Source organism: Penicillium concentricum (genome assembly GCF_028827145.1).
Source record: "Penicillium concentricum strain IBT 3081 chromosome Unknown utg000002l_segment0_segment0, whole genome shotgun sequence".
Classification (NCBI taxonomy): Eukaryota; Fungi; Ascomycota; class Eurotiomycetes; order Eurotiales; family Aspergillaceae; genus Penicillium; species Penicillium concentricum.
The window spans coordinates 6773045-6791204 of NW_026622755.1; the positions used below are offsets into that span (position 1 = coordinate 6773045).

Here is an 18160-nt window from a genome sequence, read left to right on the forward strand (position 1 = left end):
CCCGACAACCCCACATTCGTCAAAGGTTGGAAGTATATCTCTCACCAAAGAGATTTGGAGAGAGATAGAGCTGTCATTATTATTTATTTACATAGTTCCGTGAGAAACTATATAAGTCATCAATCTTCTATTTCTTCGTCCCTTCTATCTACAAAGTTCCTCCCCGCTGTATCAAGAAACCAACGACCTACACCAAGCCCCTATAAACCACCCCGAATGGACGTACCTGGAATTGCCCTTGTCACAGGAGCCGCCTCAGGCATTGGCCGCGCCTGCGCAAAGACATTCGCCAGAGATGGCGCCTCAGGAATCGCCCTGCTCGACCTGAACCCCGAAGCCCTAAACGCCGTCAAAGCCGAGATCGAAGAACAACAACGCAGACAAGGATCAAAGCCGTGTCAAGTCATCGCATACCCCACCAATATAACAGACGAGCACCGCGTCAATGAAGTCGTCCAAGAAGTCGCGAGGACATTCGGCCGACTCGACTACGTCGTCAACGCAGCCGGAATCGCAATGAAGCACGCAGGCGGAGCTGCATTCTGCGAAACATCGGATTGGGAGCGCATCTTGAACGTCAACCTCACAGGCACATTTTTCGTTCTGCGCGCTGCTGCCAAGATCATGTTGAAGCAGGAGCCTATCCTGTCCTCGATTGATGCCAGGCCACTACAGCGTGGCTCAATTGTCAACTTCTCGTCTATTCAGGGTGTTGCTGGTATTGCGTTGTCGACTGCGTATACTGCGACCAAGCATGCCGTTATTGGATTGACGAGGACTGCATCTGAGGATTATGCTAAGGATGGCCTGCGCATCAATGCTATCTGTCCTGGATATACGGAGACCCCGTTGACGACCAAGTCGCCTCAGATCCTGGCGGCTATGCAAGAAAAGGTTGCTAATGCGGTTCCAATGGAGCGTATGGGCAAGCCGGAGGAGATTGCCGATGGTGTTGTTTACTTGAGTGGTGGTCGGGCTTCTTTTGTTACTGGGACGGCTTTATTCGTGGATGGCGGGTACACCCAGCGATGAGGTAACATTCGTTCATAGATGTAAATGGCATCTTCAGTCATACAGTTACTCTCTCTTACCTCTTCTCACTAAGTAATGGGCGAATAGAAATATGCGGTAACATCTCCCCTGGGCGGTTCCGGCGGGTGTGACATCACCACCTACGATGTAGCATCGACCTATTTATTTTTTTCTTCGCTTTTGAATAGTTTGAGAACGTGAATTCAGCCAATCATTTCTTGCTAAATATAAGCAATTGATGCATTCCATCAGCTAAGTCTTCTATAAGACTGGAGTTTCCTCCAACTTGGGCCGCCAGCAGCTAAAATATGACCAAGTCAGGGAAACTGGTCACTTCTTATATTCTCAGCAGTCTTCCCTCATTATCATTTTCTGCTTTAGGTCGATCAAGTAACTTTCGAGCTGCTTCGATAAGTGTAATCCAGAAAAAACGGCATTTCACCAACCAGTCGACCCTCACCGGCCATATATTCCACACACAACGCATATCAAACTGCTACAATTCCAAGCCATACCAAAAAGCAAATATGAGCGGCCGTGTCCCAATAGCGCCTCAGCGCGTGGACGCTCCGCTCACACAATCAGCTACCTTTCTCATTGTCTCTGTCACCAACAAGCCCGACGCCATTGAAACCGTGCGCTCTACACTGGCAGGCGTAGACAGCCTAGCGAAAAATGTATCAATCCGTGATCTCAGTGCCCAATTTGCCTGCACCGTCGGCATCGGAAGTGACATCTGGGATCGTCTAACGGGTCTTCCCAGGCCCTCAGAACTACACCCTTTCCGCGAGATCAAAGGCGAGAAACACACCGCGGTCTCGACGCCCGGTGATCTGCTTTTCCACATTCGCTCTGAGCGCAGAGATATCTGCTTCGAGTTCGAGCGTCAGTTGTTAGATCAACTCAGTGACTCGGTCACTGTCATCGATGAGACTGTCGGGTTTCGTTACTTCGATGTGCGGGATCTTCTCGGTTTCGTGGATGGCACGGCTAATCCTGTTGGATTGGCGGTTCCTTCCTCTGTTTTGGTTGCAGAGGAAGATCCTTCTGCTGTCGGTGGCAGTTATATCGTTGTACAGAAGTACACTCATGATCTACCTGGATGGAAAGATCTATCGACAGAACAGCAGGAGAGGATTATTGGTCGCACCAAGATAGATAATGTTGAGCTGGATGATGCGGAGTCTGGACAGCGTTCTCACAAGACACTCAACACGATTGAAGATGATGATGGGAATGAGCATGATATTCTTCGTGACAATATGCCATTCGGATCTCCTGGTTCTGCCGAGTTTGGGACTTACTTTATTGGCTATACTCGTCGCCTCTGGGTTATTGAGAAAATGTTGGAGCGCATGTTTGTTGGGGATCCGCCTGGCCTGCATGATCGGATTCTTGATTTCTCGAAGCCGCTTACTGGGACGACATTCTTTGCTCCGTCTGCAAGTGTATTGGCTAGTTTGGGGTCTGACTGAGGTTCCTCCTTTGTGATTGTAGTTTGTATCTCGGACAGTGTATGTACCAAATGTTAAACAATCCATTCTAATGCTAATAATTCATGAATATTTATCCATATCAAAGCTTGGAACTCGAGAGTTGAGCAAATGCCAGACCTTTCCAACCAGCTGCCCTAGATTCAGCGCATCTGCGGCGATACTCCACTGCACTACCAGCATACCTAGCAACACTTCGAACAGTCTTGCCCTTCACATTCGTATTAACACCGGTCATCCAGCTATCGATTTCGTTTGACAGAGCACCTTTGCTGCTTTCAACAACATGATCCGTCCACGCATCCACAGCTTCTCCAGTTGGCTCTACATACGAGTAGTTTTTTTCTTTGCAGTGTTGTAGGAGATCCGAGATAACCTCCACGGCGTGCTCGATAGTCCGGGGAGCGTTGCCAAATGGTTGATGGGGACCCAGAACCATGAACATATTGGGCATAGAGCAGGCTGTCATACCCAAGTATGTACGAGGGCGGTGATCAACCCAAATCGCTTGCTCACCTTGCTTGGTGTTGCTAGAGCCAAGAAGAGGTCGACCATCCTTCCCTGTCCAATCAATGGAGTTGAAAGCACCGGTAATGGCATCAAAGCCCGTTGCATAGATCAAAACATCTAATTCATGCTCTTTCCCGTCAGAGGTAATAATGCCACTCTTTGTGACCCTTTCAATCGGCGTTTTCTTAAGATCAACAAGGTGCACATTGGGCTGGTTAAATGCTTCAAAGTACCCACTTTCAAGAGGGACTCGTCGTGTGCCGAAGCCGTGATTTTTGGGAATCAGACTATCAGCAACTTCGGGATCATTTATTCTAGCTCGGATCTTGCTGGCCATAAAGTCTGAGTAGAGTTTGTTTGCTTCGCGGTTGTTGTATGTGTCGCTGAAAGTACCGAGCCATTTGGCAAAGCCGGGCTTTGCATAGATTTCCTCCCAAAGCTCTAGCCGCTCTTCTGCAGAAACCTCTAGGGACTTGCGCGGGTCGGCCTGGTGCATGAAGCAGCTGGGTGTCTCAGCGCAGAGTTGGAAAAGGGTATCATAATCCTTGCGATGCTGTTCCATTTGCTCGGGGGTAATCACCTCGTTTCGTAGAGGTGCGGACCAGTTTGCCGTGCGTTGAAAAACGTTCAATGATTTGATGCTCGGTTCTTTTGATACCGCTGTAATTGTTTGAATTCCCGTTGCGCCGGTGCCGATGACACCCACTCGCTTATTGGCCAGATCACGACTCATGTCAAATTCCTTAGGCCAACGGGAGGTGTGGAAAGCTTGGCCTTGGAACAGTTCAATATCCGGAATGGCAGGAAGGGTCGGGGTTGATAGGAAACCCATGCAGCTGACGAAGAAACGGGTCCGGTGGTGGGTGCCGGCTTCGTCGCGAAACAGCCAAGTGTTGTTCTTATCCTGCCAAACGGCCGTTTTGACTCGAGTATTGAGCTGAATGCTTTTATAGAGATTGTGTTTGTCGCAGACGTGTTCAATGTAACGGAGGACGTCTGACTGGGTGGAGAAGGACTCCTTCCAGGTCCATTCGTTCAAAAGATCTCTGTCCCATGAATATGCGTATGAGAGTGACTCAGTATCGACTCGTGCTCCAGGGTAGCGGTTGCAGTACCAAGTTCCTCCAACATTATCGGCTGCCTCGAGAACTCCTACGCGCCACGATGGAAAGCGCTTTCGGAAGTTGTGAAGTGCACAGATACCGGACAGACCGGCGCCAATGATGAGGACATCGTATTGCTGTTCTTTGATTTCGATGGACCCCATGATGAAAAATTGTCAGCTGTGGAATTGCGATCGGAAATCTCAGTGTTGTCGTTGTTCATCCAGATCTTCAGCGACTCTTGTCGTGATCTTTATAAGATTGACATTGTGACAACGCAGCTCCCGGTGGAGCTGCCATATGTGGGACAGCATTCGATACAAAGTTCTTCAGGCAGCTTTCGCGGTGACCTTCCTCTTCTAATATCAATGCACTTTCTTGGTGCAGCCGTTTACGTCCTATCAGGCCACTAGTCCCAAAATGGCATCAACCTTATCGTTATCTTCCCCGCATCTGATATGTCACGTGCAGTGGACGCCTTCCTCTTTGATGTTTGCCACTTTCCTATCTCGGAGTTGCCCAATCTGAGAGGGTATCGCATTCCATGATGTCCTTGATCCCATGGAGCAATCACTGAATTTACCGCCTTCGCTTCAATCCACAGACACCACACAAGAGTTTGAAAGTTTCTCGAAGTCGAAATGCATGTCAATGAAGATGAATACGATACAATCGGAGCAGATTAATTCGTGGTCGAGCCTAATTAACAAAGAAATCCAAAACTAGTGCACATCTATCTTAATAGTTGACAATAGGAAACAAAACAAAAATGAAAATGAAGGGTTTGGTGTCTGCCACTCTGTAGGGATTGTTAGTATATATACGACAAAGGGCGCGGTATCTAGTTCGTCTGCGCTGACATCTCGAGATTCCCGCGCAAAAGTCCTGTTAGGTTGACACGGAGTTGTGCGTAGGTATCCCCGTTAGAGTATGCTCTTCCGTCTCCGTAAGCCCCGCTCCCTCCGCAGGAAGAGCTTTATCTCCACGGGAGGCTCGTCGCTGCCTAATTGCCTTGAAGGCAATGATCGAAAAGTACAAGGCGTAGACAAGCGCAGCCACCACTCCATAGGCGACAAATACACCGGGAGAACCCCCAGACCGGCTAAGATTGTACCCTATACCCCCATTGACAACCCCCAGAACAAGCATAATGCGGCTCTGCCAGCGGTGTGCATATGCCCACCAAGTCTTTCGATGCGTTCGGCGGAACAACATGTGTTGGCGGATTCCGAGGATGGGCTAAATGACCACAAGAAGTACAATGACAATGGCACCAATGACTTGATGATGCTTCCCCTTTACGGGAATCTGTTGGTTGAGGTATATACCAAGGCCAAAACCAACTATCGCAAGAGTTGCTGTCATGGCTTGCAATGCAGCATAGGTTTTCACGACTGGCTTGGATGATGGGAGTAGATGAATCAGACTCGCAAAAGTCGGAAAGAGTAGAACAAAATCAATCGACATAATCGAACCGTGAATTTATCTGATTTTCAGCAATCTGTCATACTTTGCCATCAAAGAAGCCATGTCCGCAAACCCCGAGGATGAAGACTGAGAGGCGGTTGATCGCACCACTCGCCGCAGATTGTCACGTCCAGTCATAACAAAACAGTCAAAATTGTGGCCTTCAAGCACTTGGATTGGGCCCGAGAAAACGGTACCTTCGGCTTCGTATGCCCAGAGGAAAGTCTCCAGTCTGTCCATGATCGGATAGTCATTGCAGCGCATCGTCGCCTGCACCAATCCATTATGGAAAGAACGTTGACCAGGGATAATTTCACAATTGGGAAGCTTAGGCCCGGCCTGAGCATGATTTTGTTCTTTGAGCGACAAAAAGATTGCGTTTGAGGCGGCCAAGCTGCTGGAATTCGAGGTCTTTTGTTCCTCGGCAAGCGAAAACCATTCAACTTCTTTCGATGCAGTAATATGGATGTAAGTCGCGTCTGTTTCTAAGATCTGGTAGACAATTTCATAGCTTCCCGGGAGAACGAAGGTGTATGGATGACCCAGGACAGTTCTGGTCACTACTACTGGTAAGTTTCTTGTGGTTTGGGTGGTTTGGCTTTAGGTGCATGTGCGTGCGCTGCAGCTAAGGAACTGAGGATTGAGATCATACTTACCAATTCCAAGTAGAAAGATGAACAAAACATGTTGAGAATCCGCTGCAAGCCCAAGGTTGGAATTGTGATTTCTGTGACAAAGAAACGAGAGAGAATGGGTATTGATCTTATAAGGAGTTTATCTCTCGCCATCCCGTTGGCTTGTCCGATAGTCAGGGCTATTTCGACAGAGACAGTAGAAGGTGAGAGACAGGAGCATAGCGTTTTCCTAATTAGGATTGTACTTTGAAGGGGGCTTCCAATCATCGGCGATGTTGTTGGATCTATAGACCATGATTTCATGTGGTGAAAGTTGACAAGCCTCGGGTCTTAGATATCCGTCCCGTGTTTCGTTGTGCATATATCTTCAACGAGGCTATACATGCTGTGAATGGCGAAAGCGAAAACGAGTGCTAGTGCGAACGCGAATGCGAGGACTTGAAGACCGTTAAAAGCTTGACTAGATCTTAGTATAGTGATCTCAGTGCTTGGCCTCATGCTACTCATATCCCCGATTAGTTCGTTGTGTCTCTTGGCTATTTTTGTTGTAGGCAACCGGATTTTGGGCAGGTGCTGCGCCTCATTGCTGCTGTTAATTGTCCAAAAGCCCGCCATTCAAGAGAGGCCTGCGCTTCACAGTCTATGTACGAAGCTCCGAAGCCATCAATTTTGTCCATAGACTAATGTCAACCCTTTTAGACTATATTTCAGTCACGGAGATTTGTCCTGTTATCCAGAAGCGCACGGGTACTGGGTGGGCTTTTTGGGTTACTCATAGGGGCTCAACTCGAATATCCCACAATTTTTCATGGTCCATATGCGCATGGGATGGATCACTCACTAGTGCATAGTCGCAGGTAACGACATCACATCTGAATACGCGTATAGCTTCCAAGGTTATCTTCACTCGCTTTATTTGGGACCAATAGGGGCCGCATACACAAGGCGCCACAAAGCCCCACAGTATCCATAGATCTTCCAAGGTTATTCCGAAGAATATTACAAATCTTACAGATCTTACAAATTGTTACCTCTATGTACCAGTGTATAGTTGGTACGAGGTCAGCAAGCGCATGCGCGTCTAGCCACAGCAGCGCAGGTGGCTTATATACTTTGACACACATATCTACCTACGTATGTGCAATAATCTGAAACACAGGACTTTCTCTATCTCAAGAGGAAAGTAATTCGGCTTTTACTACTCTGTACGTTGTACTTAAGTTATATTTCCTCGTAATGTTCAGCTCACCTTCTCACCGAAAGTCAGGATACTAAATTATCAAATTCTGCACTGGAGACGGTTTTTGGTAGCAGTAAAGTGAAGACAGAGTCTCCGTTTGGGACAGCAATCCGATGGAATACGCGGAAGACGTCAGATACGGATACGCAGGTCCCGATCCGGTGTGGACTTCCTCTGCTCTGCGGCGAGTACTCCATACTGAAGAATCCGGTAACTCAATTATCGGAACCCCTTTTTATCGAGTACCAGGAGAATCTATTGCAAGCTTGGAAGTTAGGTTGCCTAGGTGCCCAGGTGGGAGTCCCTGATGACTAAAATCATCGATATATAAACCTGCTCTTCACCTTCCCTGAGAAACTTTCAATTAAACAAGATCAACATGGTTCCAGTCTCAGTTATATTCTTTGCCCTGGGCGCGATAGCCACTCGAGCATCAACAGCCATTAGATGCTCGCCGTCCAGTATTCCCAAACCAGACCTAGTTGGAGCCTCTATCCTTGGTATTCAAGCTGAGGAAGTCCACAACTATTCAGCTGTCAGTCTTGCCCCAGGCTCCAATGATGGAAAGAAGTACACCATCGACTTCTGCAACGTCACAGTCACATATACTCATCCTGGTTGGAATGACACAATCAACACTCAGGTCTGGCTACCGCTTGAGGGTTGGAATGGCAAGTTCCAAGCTTTAGGTGGTGGAGGCTACAGTGTTGGGTTTGGCCCGATTTACCTCACATACGCCGTCGGTCAAGGGTTCGCATCTGCCACCACCGATGGAGGTCATACTGTGGGAGGCGAGGCTGTTCCAACTGATCTAACTTGGTCTCTGAAAAGCAGAAACAATGTCGACTGGTTCCTGTTCGAAGACTACGCATCCAAGGCCACAAATGACCTAGGAGTGATTGGAAAGCAGATCACCAAGTCATATTACCGCAAAGCTCCGAAATATTCCTATTTCTCTGGATGCTCTGGTGGTGGAAGACAAGGTCTCATGATGGCGCAGGAATATCCGGATGTCTTCGACGGCATTTTGTCTGTCGCTCCCGCCATCAACTTGGAAGCCTTCATTCCCGCAGGCTACTGGGCCGCGCATATCATGAACAACAACCATATCTACCCGTCCCCTTGTGAGGTTCAGGCTTTTACTAAAGCAGCAGTCAAAGCTTGTGATCAATTGGATGGAGTGGAAGATGGCATCATCAGCTCGCCAAGTCTTTGCAATGCCAAGGCATCCGACTTCATCGGACAGAAATACAAATGCAACGGAGTACATCGTACTCTAAGCGCCTCAAGTGCGAAGGTCATTCAAGCAGCCTGGTCTGGCTCTGGAAAGGCCGGTTGGTCTGGTGTGAACAAGGACGCAGCAATCGAAAGTTACTACATCCCAACTACCTGTACCAACAATGGTACATGCGCCACCGGCGATAGTTCTTTGTTTGGTAATTGGATCCAATATGCTATTGCCAAAGACCCTAGCTTCGCACTTCAGAACATGACTGATTCTATGTTCTTCGATATGCTGCATTCTTCAATTCGCCAGTATGGAGGAATGGTTGGAAACAATAACCCCGATTTGTCCAAGTTCAAGGCAAATGGTGGCAAGATCATTTCCTGGCATGGTCTTGCCGATGAAGCGATCCCACCAAATGGAACCATCAGCTACTACGAGGAGGTGCTTAAAATGGACCCCAAAGCCCAAGATTTCTTCCGCTTCTTCGAAGCGCCTGGGGTTGGTCATTGTTATGGTGGACTCGGACCAATTCCAAACGGAGCTATGTCGCAGTTGATGGAGTGGGTCGAACGCGACCATGCCCCTAAGACTCTTCACGCTACCAAGGGAAGCAACAACACCGCTCGAGACTTGTGCCCATATCCACTCCGACAGAAGTTCGTGGGAGGCGATTCCAGGAATGCAACATCTTTCACCTGCGCTAAATAGATCGTCATTTCATCGTCTTGGAACAAATGCCCTTCCGCAGAATGGTTCATGGGAACATTCGCATCATTGACAAATATGCCTGTCCTAGTTACCCCTTGATTGAAGTGTGGACCTGCAAATGGCGGGCTCTGGCCATTATAACATTCTTTTCCTGTTCTCTGTACTTGGTCCATCTTTTCTATAGTGCATCCTTTGTATATTACCTTCATTTCGTTTCAGAATCTACTATCTTCTTACATCTATTTGCAAATGTGTGGGATCCGAAAATATGCCTGGTAGATATTTGTTGAGGCAACCTTTCTGCATAGCGCATATTGGACCTTTACTCCCCGCAGGGCATGGCCTCCTTCTCTTTCTCTCATAACCAGTTCAATTGAACGCACGGTGTCTTTCTCATCTTGTGTTCTCTATAATGCTCCCAAGAGTCTGCGACATGGAAATAGTGGGTGGATTAAAATTAAGATTTATAGTATGGATCGCTTTGTGGGCATAGCCACAGACCACTCATCTGCATAAATGCCACAATCTCGGTAACCATGCGATAGGTAGGCTGGCCCAAGATTCACTTAATGGAACAGATGTGCACGAGAAATACGCGTATTCGTATAAGGATAAACTGTAGTATAACTCCACTTACCGTGCATACGAAGAAAATACACGCTGCTGATTCGTCCTTTGTTTAGGTACGGACGGCAACTCAAATTAACGTTCCATGGATAGATGAGCGAATCTAATACGGTATTGGTATTTTATTACAATAATTACAATATGCTTACGAATATATACTACACAATTTTCTTAACAAAAATAGCTAGTGGATAATATAATATCTCTCTGATCATATTTAAAAGCCATTGCGCCTGCAATTCTTGAAACGGAGGTTGTGCACAGTTTTTCCCATTCCTCGGCTGGAATTGAGTTTACGCCTTATCAGCTCACTTTATTTCTATGAGATCATCGGGTGCCATGTGCGTTCCCAACTTTCTACCTCCCTTTTGACATCATACTTCCAACTGAAAAAGATGAGGTCAAGCCGATGCATATTTCGCAGATTCCTTTCAAACCCGGGGATGCAGCTTTTAGCGCAAGATTGCTAATTTCTCGTCTTTTCAGACATACCACTCCTTACCCATTTGCATCCGCTCTTTCCATAATTAGCATTCGTTCCGGCATTTTCAATCTGTTTCCTGACAGTCCATTCTCGGTTCTCTCTCCATTCACCAATTAAGTGGCCCAGTTCATGAAAAGTGGTCAACAATATGAGCCAACTCCGTCTGCGCGTCGAGGGACAAAGATTCCGAGATCCTCTGAATCGGGAAATCATCCTTCGGGGAATAAATGTGGCAGGTGACGCCAAATATCCTAAAACTCCAGACCTCAGATCGCACAACACCCAGCAGTTCTTCGACGCGGATGTATCGTTTGTGGGAAAGCCATTCTCGCTGGAAGATGCCGACGTACATTTTCGGCGTCTCCGAAAATGGGGATACAACGCCATTAGATATATCTTCACTTGGGAGGCAATCGAACATGCTGGTCCTAAGATCTACGATGAGGAATGGATAGACTTTACCATTGAAATTCTTCGCGTCGCCAAGAAATACCAGTTCTACATTTTCATGGATCCGCATCAAGACGTAGTAAGTCTGGTCTTGAGTGAATCCATCATATGTCGGCACTAAGCTTACTATTCGAAGTGGTCTAGATTATCAGGAGGATGCGGAGCACCTACATGGACGCTCTATGCCGCGGGACTAAATCCCAAGAATTTCAAAAGTACACAGGCTGCCATCGTCCATAACACGTCGAACAACCCTGCAGAGTTCCCCAAGATGCTTTGGTGTACGAATTACACTAGGCTAGCCTGCCAGACAATGTTTACTCTGTTCTGGGCAGGTCGAGACTTCGCACCGAAAGCGATCATTGATGGTGTGAATATTCAGGATTATTTACAAGCCCACTTTATTGCGGCATGCCAGTACCTTGCACAGAGAATCCAAAATGCTGGGGGTCTCGAAGGAGACGTCATCATTGGATGGGAAAGCATAAATGAACCGAATAGAGGACTAGTCGGGGTTCAAGATATTTCCTCAATCCCACCAGAGCAGCATCTCCAGCTCGGGACATCTCCAACGGTGTTTCAGGGTATGCTGCTTGGCTCCGGGCGTCCCTACGAGGTAAAAACCTGGGCTTTCGGAGCCTTTGGGCCATACCAGACAGGGACGGAGGTTATAGATCCAAAAGGTGAAATGGCATGGCTGTCTGCTGAATACGATGACTCTCAATACGGCTGGCACCGTGATCCTGGCTGGAGACTTGGGGAATGCCTGTGGGCACAACATGGAGTTTGGGATCCATCCAAAAGCCAAGACACCCTGCTACAAAAGGACTATTTTTCAAGGAACCCACTGACTGGCAAGACACTTGATTACGAAGGCTTTACAAACTCTTACTTTTTGAACCACTACCGAGCATACAAGGACGCTATGCGCAGCGTGTCTGAAAGTACTATCATGTTTTGCCAGCCTCCCGTCATGGAGTTACCGCCTATCCTCAAGGGTACCGCCGATGATGATCCGAACATGGTTCACGGGGTTCACTTTTATGATGGTCTGACTCTTTTGACAAAGCACTGGTTAGTAGCAACGCCTCACCTTTTATTCATGACACTAACCCGAATAGGAATCGACTCTACAACATAGATGTTATCGGGGTACTCCGGGGCAATTATCTTGCACCACCATTCGCAATGAAAATCGGCGAGAGATCAATTCGAAAAAGCCTACGTCATCAACTCAGGTTCCTGCGCGATGAAAGTCTCGAACGCATGGGTGATCATCCCCTAATCTTTACCGAGATTGGCATTCCATATGACATGGATGATAAATATGCATATAAGACTGGAGACTACCGCAGCCAGATCAAAGCAATGGATGCCAACCATTTTGCGTTAGAAGGGAGCAAGTCTAATGGATTTGCTTTGTGGGGTTATATGGCAGCTGTATGTTACGGGTCTAATTGTGACAGAAACAACCTTAACTAACTCTACCTAGCATGACCATGAATGGGGCGATCAGTGGAACGGCGAGGATCTTTCCATATTCTCACCGAACGATTTGGAAGCTCCTATCAGAGCCTATGCCGATTCAACAAGGCCCAATTTCACAGGGCGTTCTATAGATCATCTTGTCAATGTGGAAGATGAGCAGCTTGGATCGCTGAAGACTTTGACACCGCCGTCTACCCCGAGTAATCTCTCCCGAGCTACCCTGCAGCCGCAACAGGTCCACAGAGCAGCGGAAGCCTATCTCCGCCCCACTCCGATCTACATAAACGGGCGGCTAAAGAGTTGCGGGTTTGATTTGAAGAGCTGTAAGTTCAGCATGAGATTGGTTGCAAATGAGGCCGCGCCTCACGCCCCAACTGAAATATACCTGCCTGACTTCCATTTTCCAATGGGAGAGACATCGGTTGTGGTGAGTGGAGGGAAGTGGGAGATCTGCATTCTGGAGTTCCATACGGTCAAGCTTCAATATCTGCGATGGTGGCATGGGAAAGGGAAAGCAGAGATCAAGATCAGGAGAAAGAAATGTATGCGAGGAGAATATGCCGCTCTGCAAAAACTACATAGGACTCGATGCATGATGATGTGAAGTCAAGTTCTTTACCATGTTGCCCTAACAATGTAAATTAAGTTTTCCCCCTTTATATTACTAGTGACTATCCAATTCGTCTTTACTCCGACATCAATCCCGAAAAATTGGACTACATAGATGAGTATCGTTTTAACCTACTGCGTGCTATGGAAGGTAGGCAGAATATTCATACATAATCCGCTCAACAAGGTGAGCTTGAATGGTTTTGATGAACCGCCATATGGCTGGCTCTAAAGTACCAAGCAGGCAACAATGTTATGGAGTAGCAAACTGCGACCTGAATAAGGGCTCGGACCCCCCATTTGTTTAACAAGATAATCAACGGTACTTTTCCGGTATTGTGATGTTTCAGGAATACGCGTAACGGTATGACTGTACGGTCGGGGTAACTTTGGAAGTTACCGAAAAGTCTAAAACCCTGTGCTCCACTATTCACGGGTATCCACTTTACTGGGCTAAACCTTGGAATGTAGGTACCTAAGAGAGTACGAGGTCTTGTTGGAGCCTCATAAGACCTTTTTTTCCCAGCCCACAAATTATTTCGATATCTTGATAATTGCGGGTGCTCTAAAAGCCTTGTTGTCAGTTTTCTACAAAATATCATCACTTCTAGAACCATCTTCCACGAATCGGGCGAACCTTTTGAAACATTCGACTGACGAATTACGGATATGGACCAGACCATGACCGAAGGGCAATCAGTCCAGCCCGAAAATCAACATGTTCTCGCCGCAAATACCACACCGCCACTCTTCCGGGCTACAGGACGCATACTACGATCGGCCTCAGTCTCCACTGTTACGAGACTGCTTGAGTACAATCCCTCCAGTGGAATGTGGCAGGCGACCGGGACAGCCATTGCACACGCCCCGAATGTAACGGATCTAAGATCGCCCGACGAGATTTTCTTTGATGTACATGGTCGAGGTACAAGAAGAGTCAGCACGCAGGATACAATCAGCGGTGCGATAGGTCGGAGAACGACGGCGCCTACGATAGGACTCGGACACTTGCAGGATGAGAAGCAAATAGCCGGAGCAGTCAAAGGCGCTTCTAAATCTCCGTTTGATCACCATGAAAGCAACCAAGACCAGATTGCTCCAAAGGTGTCTTGGGCCAACGCCTTCAAGAAAGGATCTATTGCAGCATGGAGATTCATTCTTACACCTACAGGCCTTTTCATCGTTGTTTATGGTCTCAACGTTATCGCTTGGGGTGCCATGTTGTTTTTTCTCTTGCTGAACGTCGGTTCGATGAGCAAGGAGCGCAAAGAACTATGGATTGAAATTGATTCCCAGATCCTCAATGGGTTGTTCTGTCTAACTTCATGGGGACTGGCGCCGTGGCGGATTCGCGACACATATTGGCTGCTCATGTGGCATTTCGGCTCAGCCGAAACATCCCAGAAATCTATAATACAGCTCGCAAAGCGAAATTCGAGCTGGTATAGAATGCGGGATTCTGATTTCGAAGAGTGTGAGACCCTGACGGGCAAGGTGGCTCCACCTACCAAAATATGGAAAATGGACTTTGTGGTGATAAATATGTTGTTGAATAGCTTGTTCCAAGTTGGAATGGCCACATTCATGTGGCAGTACAACCGATATAATCGCCCGGCCTTCGGTGTTGGCCTTTTCATTGGTTTAGGCTGTTTCAGTTCGCTTCTGGCAGGAGTAACCTCATGGTGGGAGGGACGAAAAGTCAAGCGAATTGAGGGCGCTTTCTTTGAAGAGACAACGGAGGAAAGGCAGGAACCCATAGAGACATTAGCCTAATGCACATGATTGGGGTAGCCCGAAGCACTGGGAATATAGCTCTATACACAAATAGTACATAATCTTTGTTATCAATCAAATCATAAGCTTCCGAGGCCTCTCTCAAAGTCAAAATTTATTGAAGGCTGGGACGAAGCTTCTACTTTCTGCCCTCGTGTAATCTAACTATGCGTAATCACTGTCATCATCGGAGTCATTTGCTCGGGTCATGGCCATGAATCTCTCGATGACCACCCGATCTTCAATCCCTCTTACTCTCTCTTGTCGAATCATATCTTGTCCCTCCAGGTGAAGAGCCGCCATAATGAGCTTCCGTGTGCTCGTATGAAGCGCAGAATGTATGCTCTGTTTAATACCTTGACTGGGATAGGCAACGAGGCCAAGGGACCCTGCAGTTGTAAGAAGTCAGCAAATATGAAACAGCGAAAGAATACCGGGTGGATAGAGGCAAATATATTCTTACCATGTGCTATCTTGCCCACTGCCCCGAAAGTGCCTTTGAACAAGCCACCCGCAAGGCCTGCGGCACCTCCGTCCCGAGCGCCTTTATATGGCTGATAGAACATATCAGTCATACCTTGTCCCATGCCAATAGCAAAGCTTTTAGCACCGGCAACGGCGCCAGATTTCCAATCTGTTACTTTTCCATATTGGGGAACTTTGTCTCCGTATAAACCAGGGAGCACACGAAAGCCTTCAGCTGCGGCCAAAGGCACATCAATCATAAATCCAGAAAAGACCTTTCCCACGAATTTCCCGGAAGCGAGGGTCGATGCTGAGGCCATGGCGGCACCTCTGCTTTTTTCCTTAGGCTCAACCTTCCTGCATGCTGTCAAATCATTCATCGATTGAGCTTTGCGAATTGATGTTGCACTGCCTCCAGGTGACAGCAGTTGGGCGGAACTCCTTTGTGACCCGGGTGGTGATGGAAGAGGCGAGGCTCGACCATCTTGGTATACCTTGTACGGCTTATAAAAGATATCACCTCCGGCTTTCAGCATATCAAATGTGACTCCCATGCCAGCAGAGGAGATTCCAGTCACCGGGTCCCATCGTGTGTTCTCAATGATAATCGGGTTTGGTTGGTATCTTAAAATTCAAAAGAGGTTAGTCGAAGGTTCGCTGAAAGATGATGTTGGAACCCATGGTGGATGGGGCTCGGACTCACGGTTTCAGCTTTTTGACATCTAGGACGTGCTTTTCAACAAGAATCTCTGCAGCAACTTTCGACAGGTGATATCTTTTCTTGCCTACTCGATATCTCCAACAGGCCGGGAATTTCGGTAATAGATCACATTCGACCAGACCTTGCGGTAAGTTCCGATGGAATGATGCTGCAGCTGTTTTCACTCCTTCGTCTTGCTGCATTTTCGCGGCAATACCCTTCGCGGCGTGTACTGCTTCTGATGTTAAACAAAACCGCACTGCTTGAGCCAATGCTGTGACCTTGAGTTGTTTGTATGGTATAGGGTCTGGTCCTGCACCGGCTGCAGAAACCATTTCTCCCCAGAAGGGTTGGCTATAACTGGGTCAGAAATGATTTCAAAAGTTCACAGGGCAATTCAAGTGAGAATAAAAATAAAACAAGGAACAGCCTCTCACTTACTCCCCAAAGAACGGCACAATGATAGTAGGCTTGCCATTGCGTAGTCCGCACGCCGTGGTACCGGCACCCCCATGATGAACAACCGCACTGACCCGTTCAAATAACCATTCATGTGGGCAATCGTCGATGAAGAGAACATCACTTTTATTTATTTGTCCCGAATCCGACCCTCCTAACTTGCTCCAACCACGTGAAATGATTGCCCGAACACCGGTTTCCTCAATCGCCTGCAGAATCGTTTTTGTTATCTTTTGCGGATCTTCGAGGACGATGCTTCCAAATCCAAAATAGACCGGAGGGGGCCCGGCATTGAGAAACTCTGCAATATCATGAGGAGGCTGGTATTGCGGCGGATCGCGGAAGAAGAAACCACAGACGTCTATTCAGAGAGTTAGTCAACGACTTCAAAGAAAGTGATCATAACTCACCAAAGTTATGGGGCCAGTCAGCCGGTTTTGGAACTAGGCCAGGCGACCAACAATATGTATAGGGGACATTTAGCCTGCTGAGAATGAAAGGGCCATCTGAAAGAGAGATAGGCTCTAGCTCTAGCTCATGTTTCCGCCAATCATTGATCACGCCCCCTAGGCTGTTTCGGATGGAATATAAGTCAGCTATCGGCTTATCGTACACGGTGTGAAGGAATGCCTGGAACTTACCCCTGCCATGAGAGCCAGTCCACGACACTATAAGAGACGCGATTGAGCCATTCTTTATCAGCTGTAACGTTTTTCAAATTGGCCAATGGGTGTGGGAATGCCGTTGTTGGACTCCACGGCATCGTAAACATCAAGTGAAGTGGGATTCCTAGGGCCTGGGCGCAATGCACGTGTGCGAAGCTCGGAGGATTGGCAATGATGGCATTGGCCACAAAAGGGGAATTCGTGATAGGATCGGGCATCAAGCATGATTGCCAGCAACCATGAAGAATCTCGGCCATCATTAAACGCTTCTTTTGAACATCTCCCTCGCGGAGACTGTCTAGGCTGGGGATCAACCCGGGGTTCTTGACCATGTATGACATCAGGTCTGCCGGATCGCCGCCGATAGGGTAAAATTCTAAGCCTGCCTCCAGGATAAACTGCTCAAAGACATTGTGTGTTGCAATACGGACGCGGTGGCCCATGCTCTGTAGCTCTGTGCCAAGTGCAACAAATGGTTGGACATCTCCTCTGCTGCCCACAATTTGAATCACAATATTCAGAGGGAACTTGAACGTTGGGACCCCTTCCGAATAGCTTGGTGGAGGTATACTCTCAGGGATAACATGCGGTAGTAACTTAGAAAGAGATCTGCAGAGCCGAGAACTAGCATCCACAACAACACGGCCATCATCTGTATGTACTAGGTCAGAATTGCCTCACCAAGCTAGCACCGTGTGGCGAGGTTGGGGAGCGTACCGTTAACAGAGATACCATGAGCGTCGCCAATATCTTGCGGAACTGCCTCGTATGGGGGCGGGGGCTGCTCGTGAGCCGCCGTGTCGACCCCTTGAGAATACATTTTGGAGTGTTCCATGGTTCAAACACAATGTGTCAAGAAAAGGAAAACCAAGACGATAGCAAAGTGGACAGGTGAACGAATACTGTCGGAGGGGACAATACGAGGCAGGGGCATACACAGAAGAAAGAAAACTTCCCATCCTACTTGCTTAGAGCCCTAATATCGAGATCCGCCGAACTAAGCCCCACGCCCCACCAGGCCGTT

The 18160-nt window shown here is 47.7% G+C and overlaps 9 protein-coding genes across 9 annotated transcripts; 5 read left to right on the forward strand and 4 right to left on the reverse strand.

The window, feature by feature from the left end:
* Window positions 1-216: 216 nt before the first annotated feature.
* N7517_006286 (SDR family NAD(P)-dependent oxidoreductase) lies at window positions 217-1032 on the forward strand (the record flags this gene model as incomplete). Its single annotated transcript, XM_056724016.1, has 1 exon — window positions 217-1032. One exon carries the CDS (start codon window positions 217-219, stop codon window positions 1030-1032), a length of 816 nt encoding a protein of 271 aa, XP_056580266.1.
* Window positions 1033-1559: 527 nt separating this feature from the next.
* On the forward strand, window positions 1560-2507 carry N7517_006287 (Dyp-type peroxidase; the record flags this gene model as incomplete). Its single annotated transcript, XM_056724017.1, has 1 exon — window positions 1560-2507. The coding sequence occupies one exon, from the start codon at window positions 1560-1562 to the stop codon at window positions 2505-2507; it is 948 nt and encodes a 315-aa protein (XP_056580267.1).
* A 100-nt stretch (window positions 2508-2607) lies between these two features.
* N7517_006288 (flavin-containing monooxygenase) lies at window positions 2608-4302 on the reverse strand (the record flags this gene model as incomplete). Its single annotated transcript, XM_056724018.1, has 1 exon — window positions 2608-4302. One exon carries the CDS (start codon window positions 4300-4302, stop codon window positions 2608-2610), a length of 1695 nt encoding a protein of 564 aa, XP_056580268.1.
* A 724-nt stretch (window positions 4303-5026) lies between these two features.
* On the reverse strand, window positions 5027-5353 carry N7517_006289 (uncharacterized protein; the record flags this gene model as incomplete). Its single annotated transcript, XM_056724019.1, has 1 exon — window positions 5027-5353. The coding sequence occupies one exon, from the start codon at window positions 5351-5353 to the stop codon at window positions 5027-5029; it is 327 nt and encodes a 108-aa protein (XP_056580269.1).
* A 267-nt stretch (window positions 5354-5620) lies between these two features.
* On the reverse strand, window positions 5621-6291 carry N7517_006290 (uncharacterized protein; the record flags this gene model as incomplete). Its single annotated transcript, XM_056724020.1, has 2 exons — window positions 5621-6171; window positions 6258-6291. The coding sequence occupies 2 exons, from the start codon at window positions 6289-6291 to the stop codon at window positions 5621-5623; spliced, it is 585 nt and encodes a 194-aa protein (XP_056580270.1).
* Window positions 6292-7859: 1568 nt separating this feature from the next.
* N7517_006291 (uncharacterized protein) lies at window positions 7860-9416 on the forward strand (the record flags this gene model as incomplete). The annotated part of the gene is made up of 1 exon (XM_056724021.1): window positions 7860-9416. One exon carries the CDS (start codon window positions 7860-7862, stop codon window positions 9414-9416), a length of 1557 nt encoding a protein of 518 aa, XP_056580271.1.
* A 1259-nt stretch (window positions 9417-10675) lies between these two features.
* On the forward strand, window positions 10676-13069 carry N7517_006292 (Glycoside hydrolase superfamily; the record flags this gene model as incomplete). The annotated part of the gene is made up of 4 exons (XM_056724022.1): window positions 10676-11056; window positions 11114-12051; window positions 12099-12417; window positions 12470-13069. 4 exons carry the CDS (start codon window positions 10676-10678, stop codon window positions 13067-13069), a joined length of 2238 nt encoding a protein of 745 aa, XP_056580272.1.
* A 674-nt stretch (window positions 13070-13743) lies between these two features.
* N7517_006293 (DUF2985 domain-containing protein) lies at window positions 13744-14847 on the forward strand (the record flags this gene model as incomplete). Its single annotated transcript, XM_056724023.1, has 1 exon — window positions 13744-14847. The coding sequence occupies one exon, from the start codon at window positions 13744-13746 to the stop codon at window positions 14845-14847; it is 1104 nt and encodes a 367-aa protein (XP_056580273.1).
* A 165-nt stretch (window positions 14848-15012) lies between these two features.
* Window positions 15013-17956, reverse strand: N7517_006294 (glycosyltransferase; the record flags this gene model as incomplete). Its single annotated transcript, XM_056724024.1, has 7 exons — window positions 15013-15236; window positions 15311-15936; window positions 16016-16366; window positions 16454-16832; window positions 16882-17042; window positions 17113-17788; window positions 17854-17956. 7 exons carry the CDS (start codon window positions 17954-17956, stop codon window positions 15013-15015), a joined length of 2520 nt encoding a protein of 839 aa, XP_056580274.1.
* Between the last annotated feature and the right edge of the window lie 204 nt (window positions 17957-18160).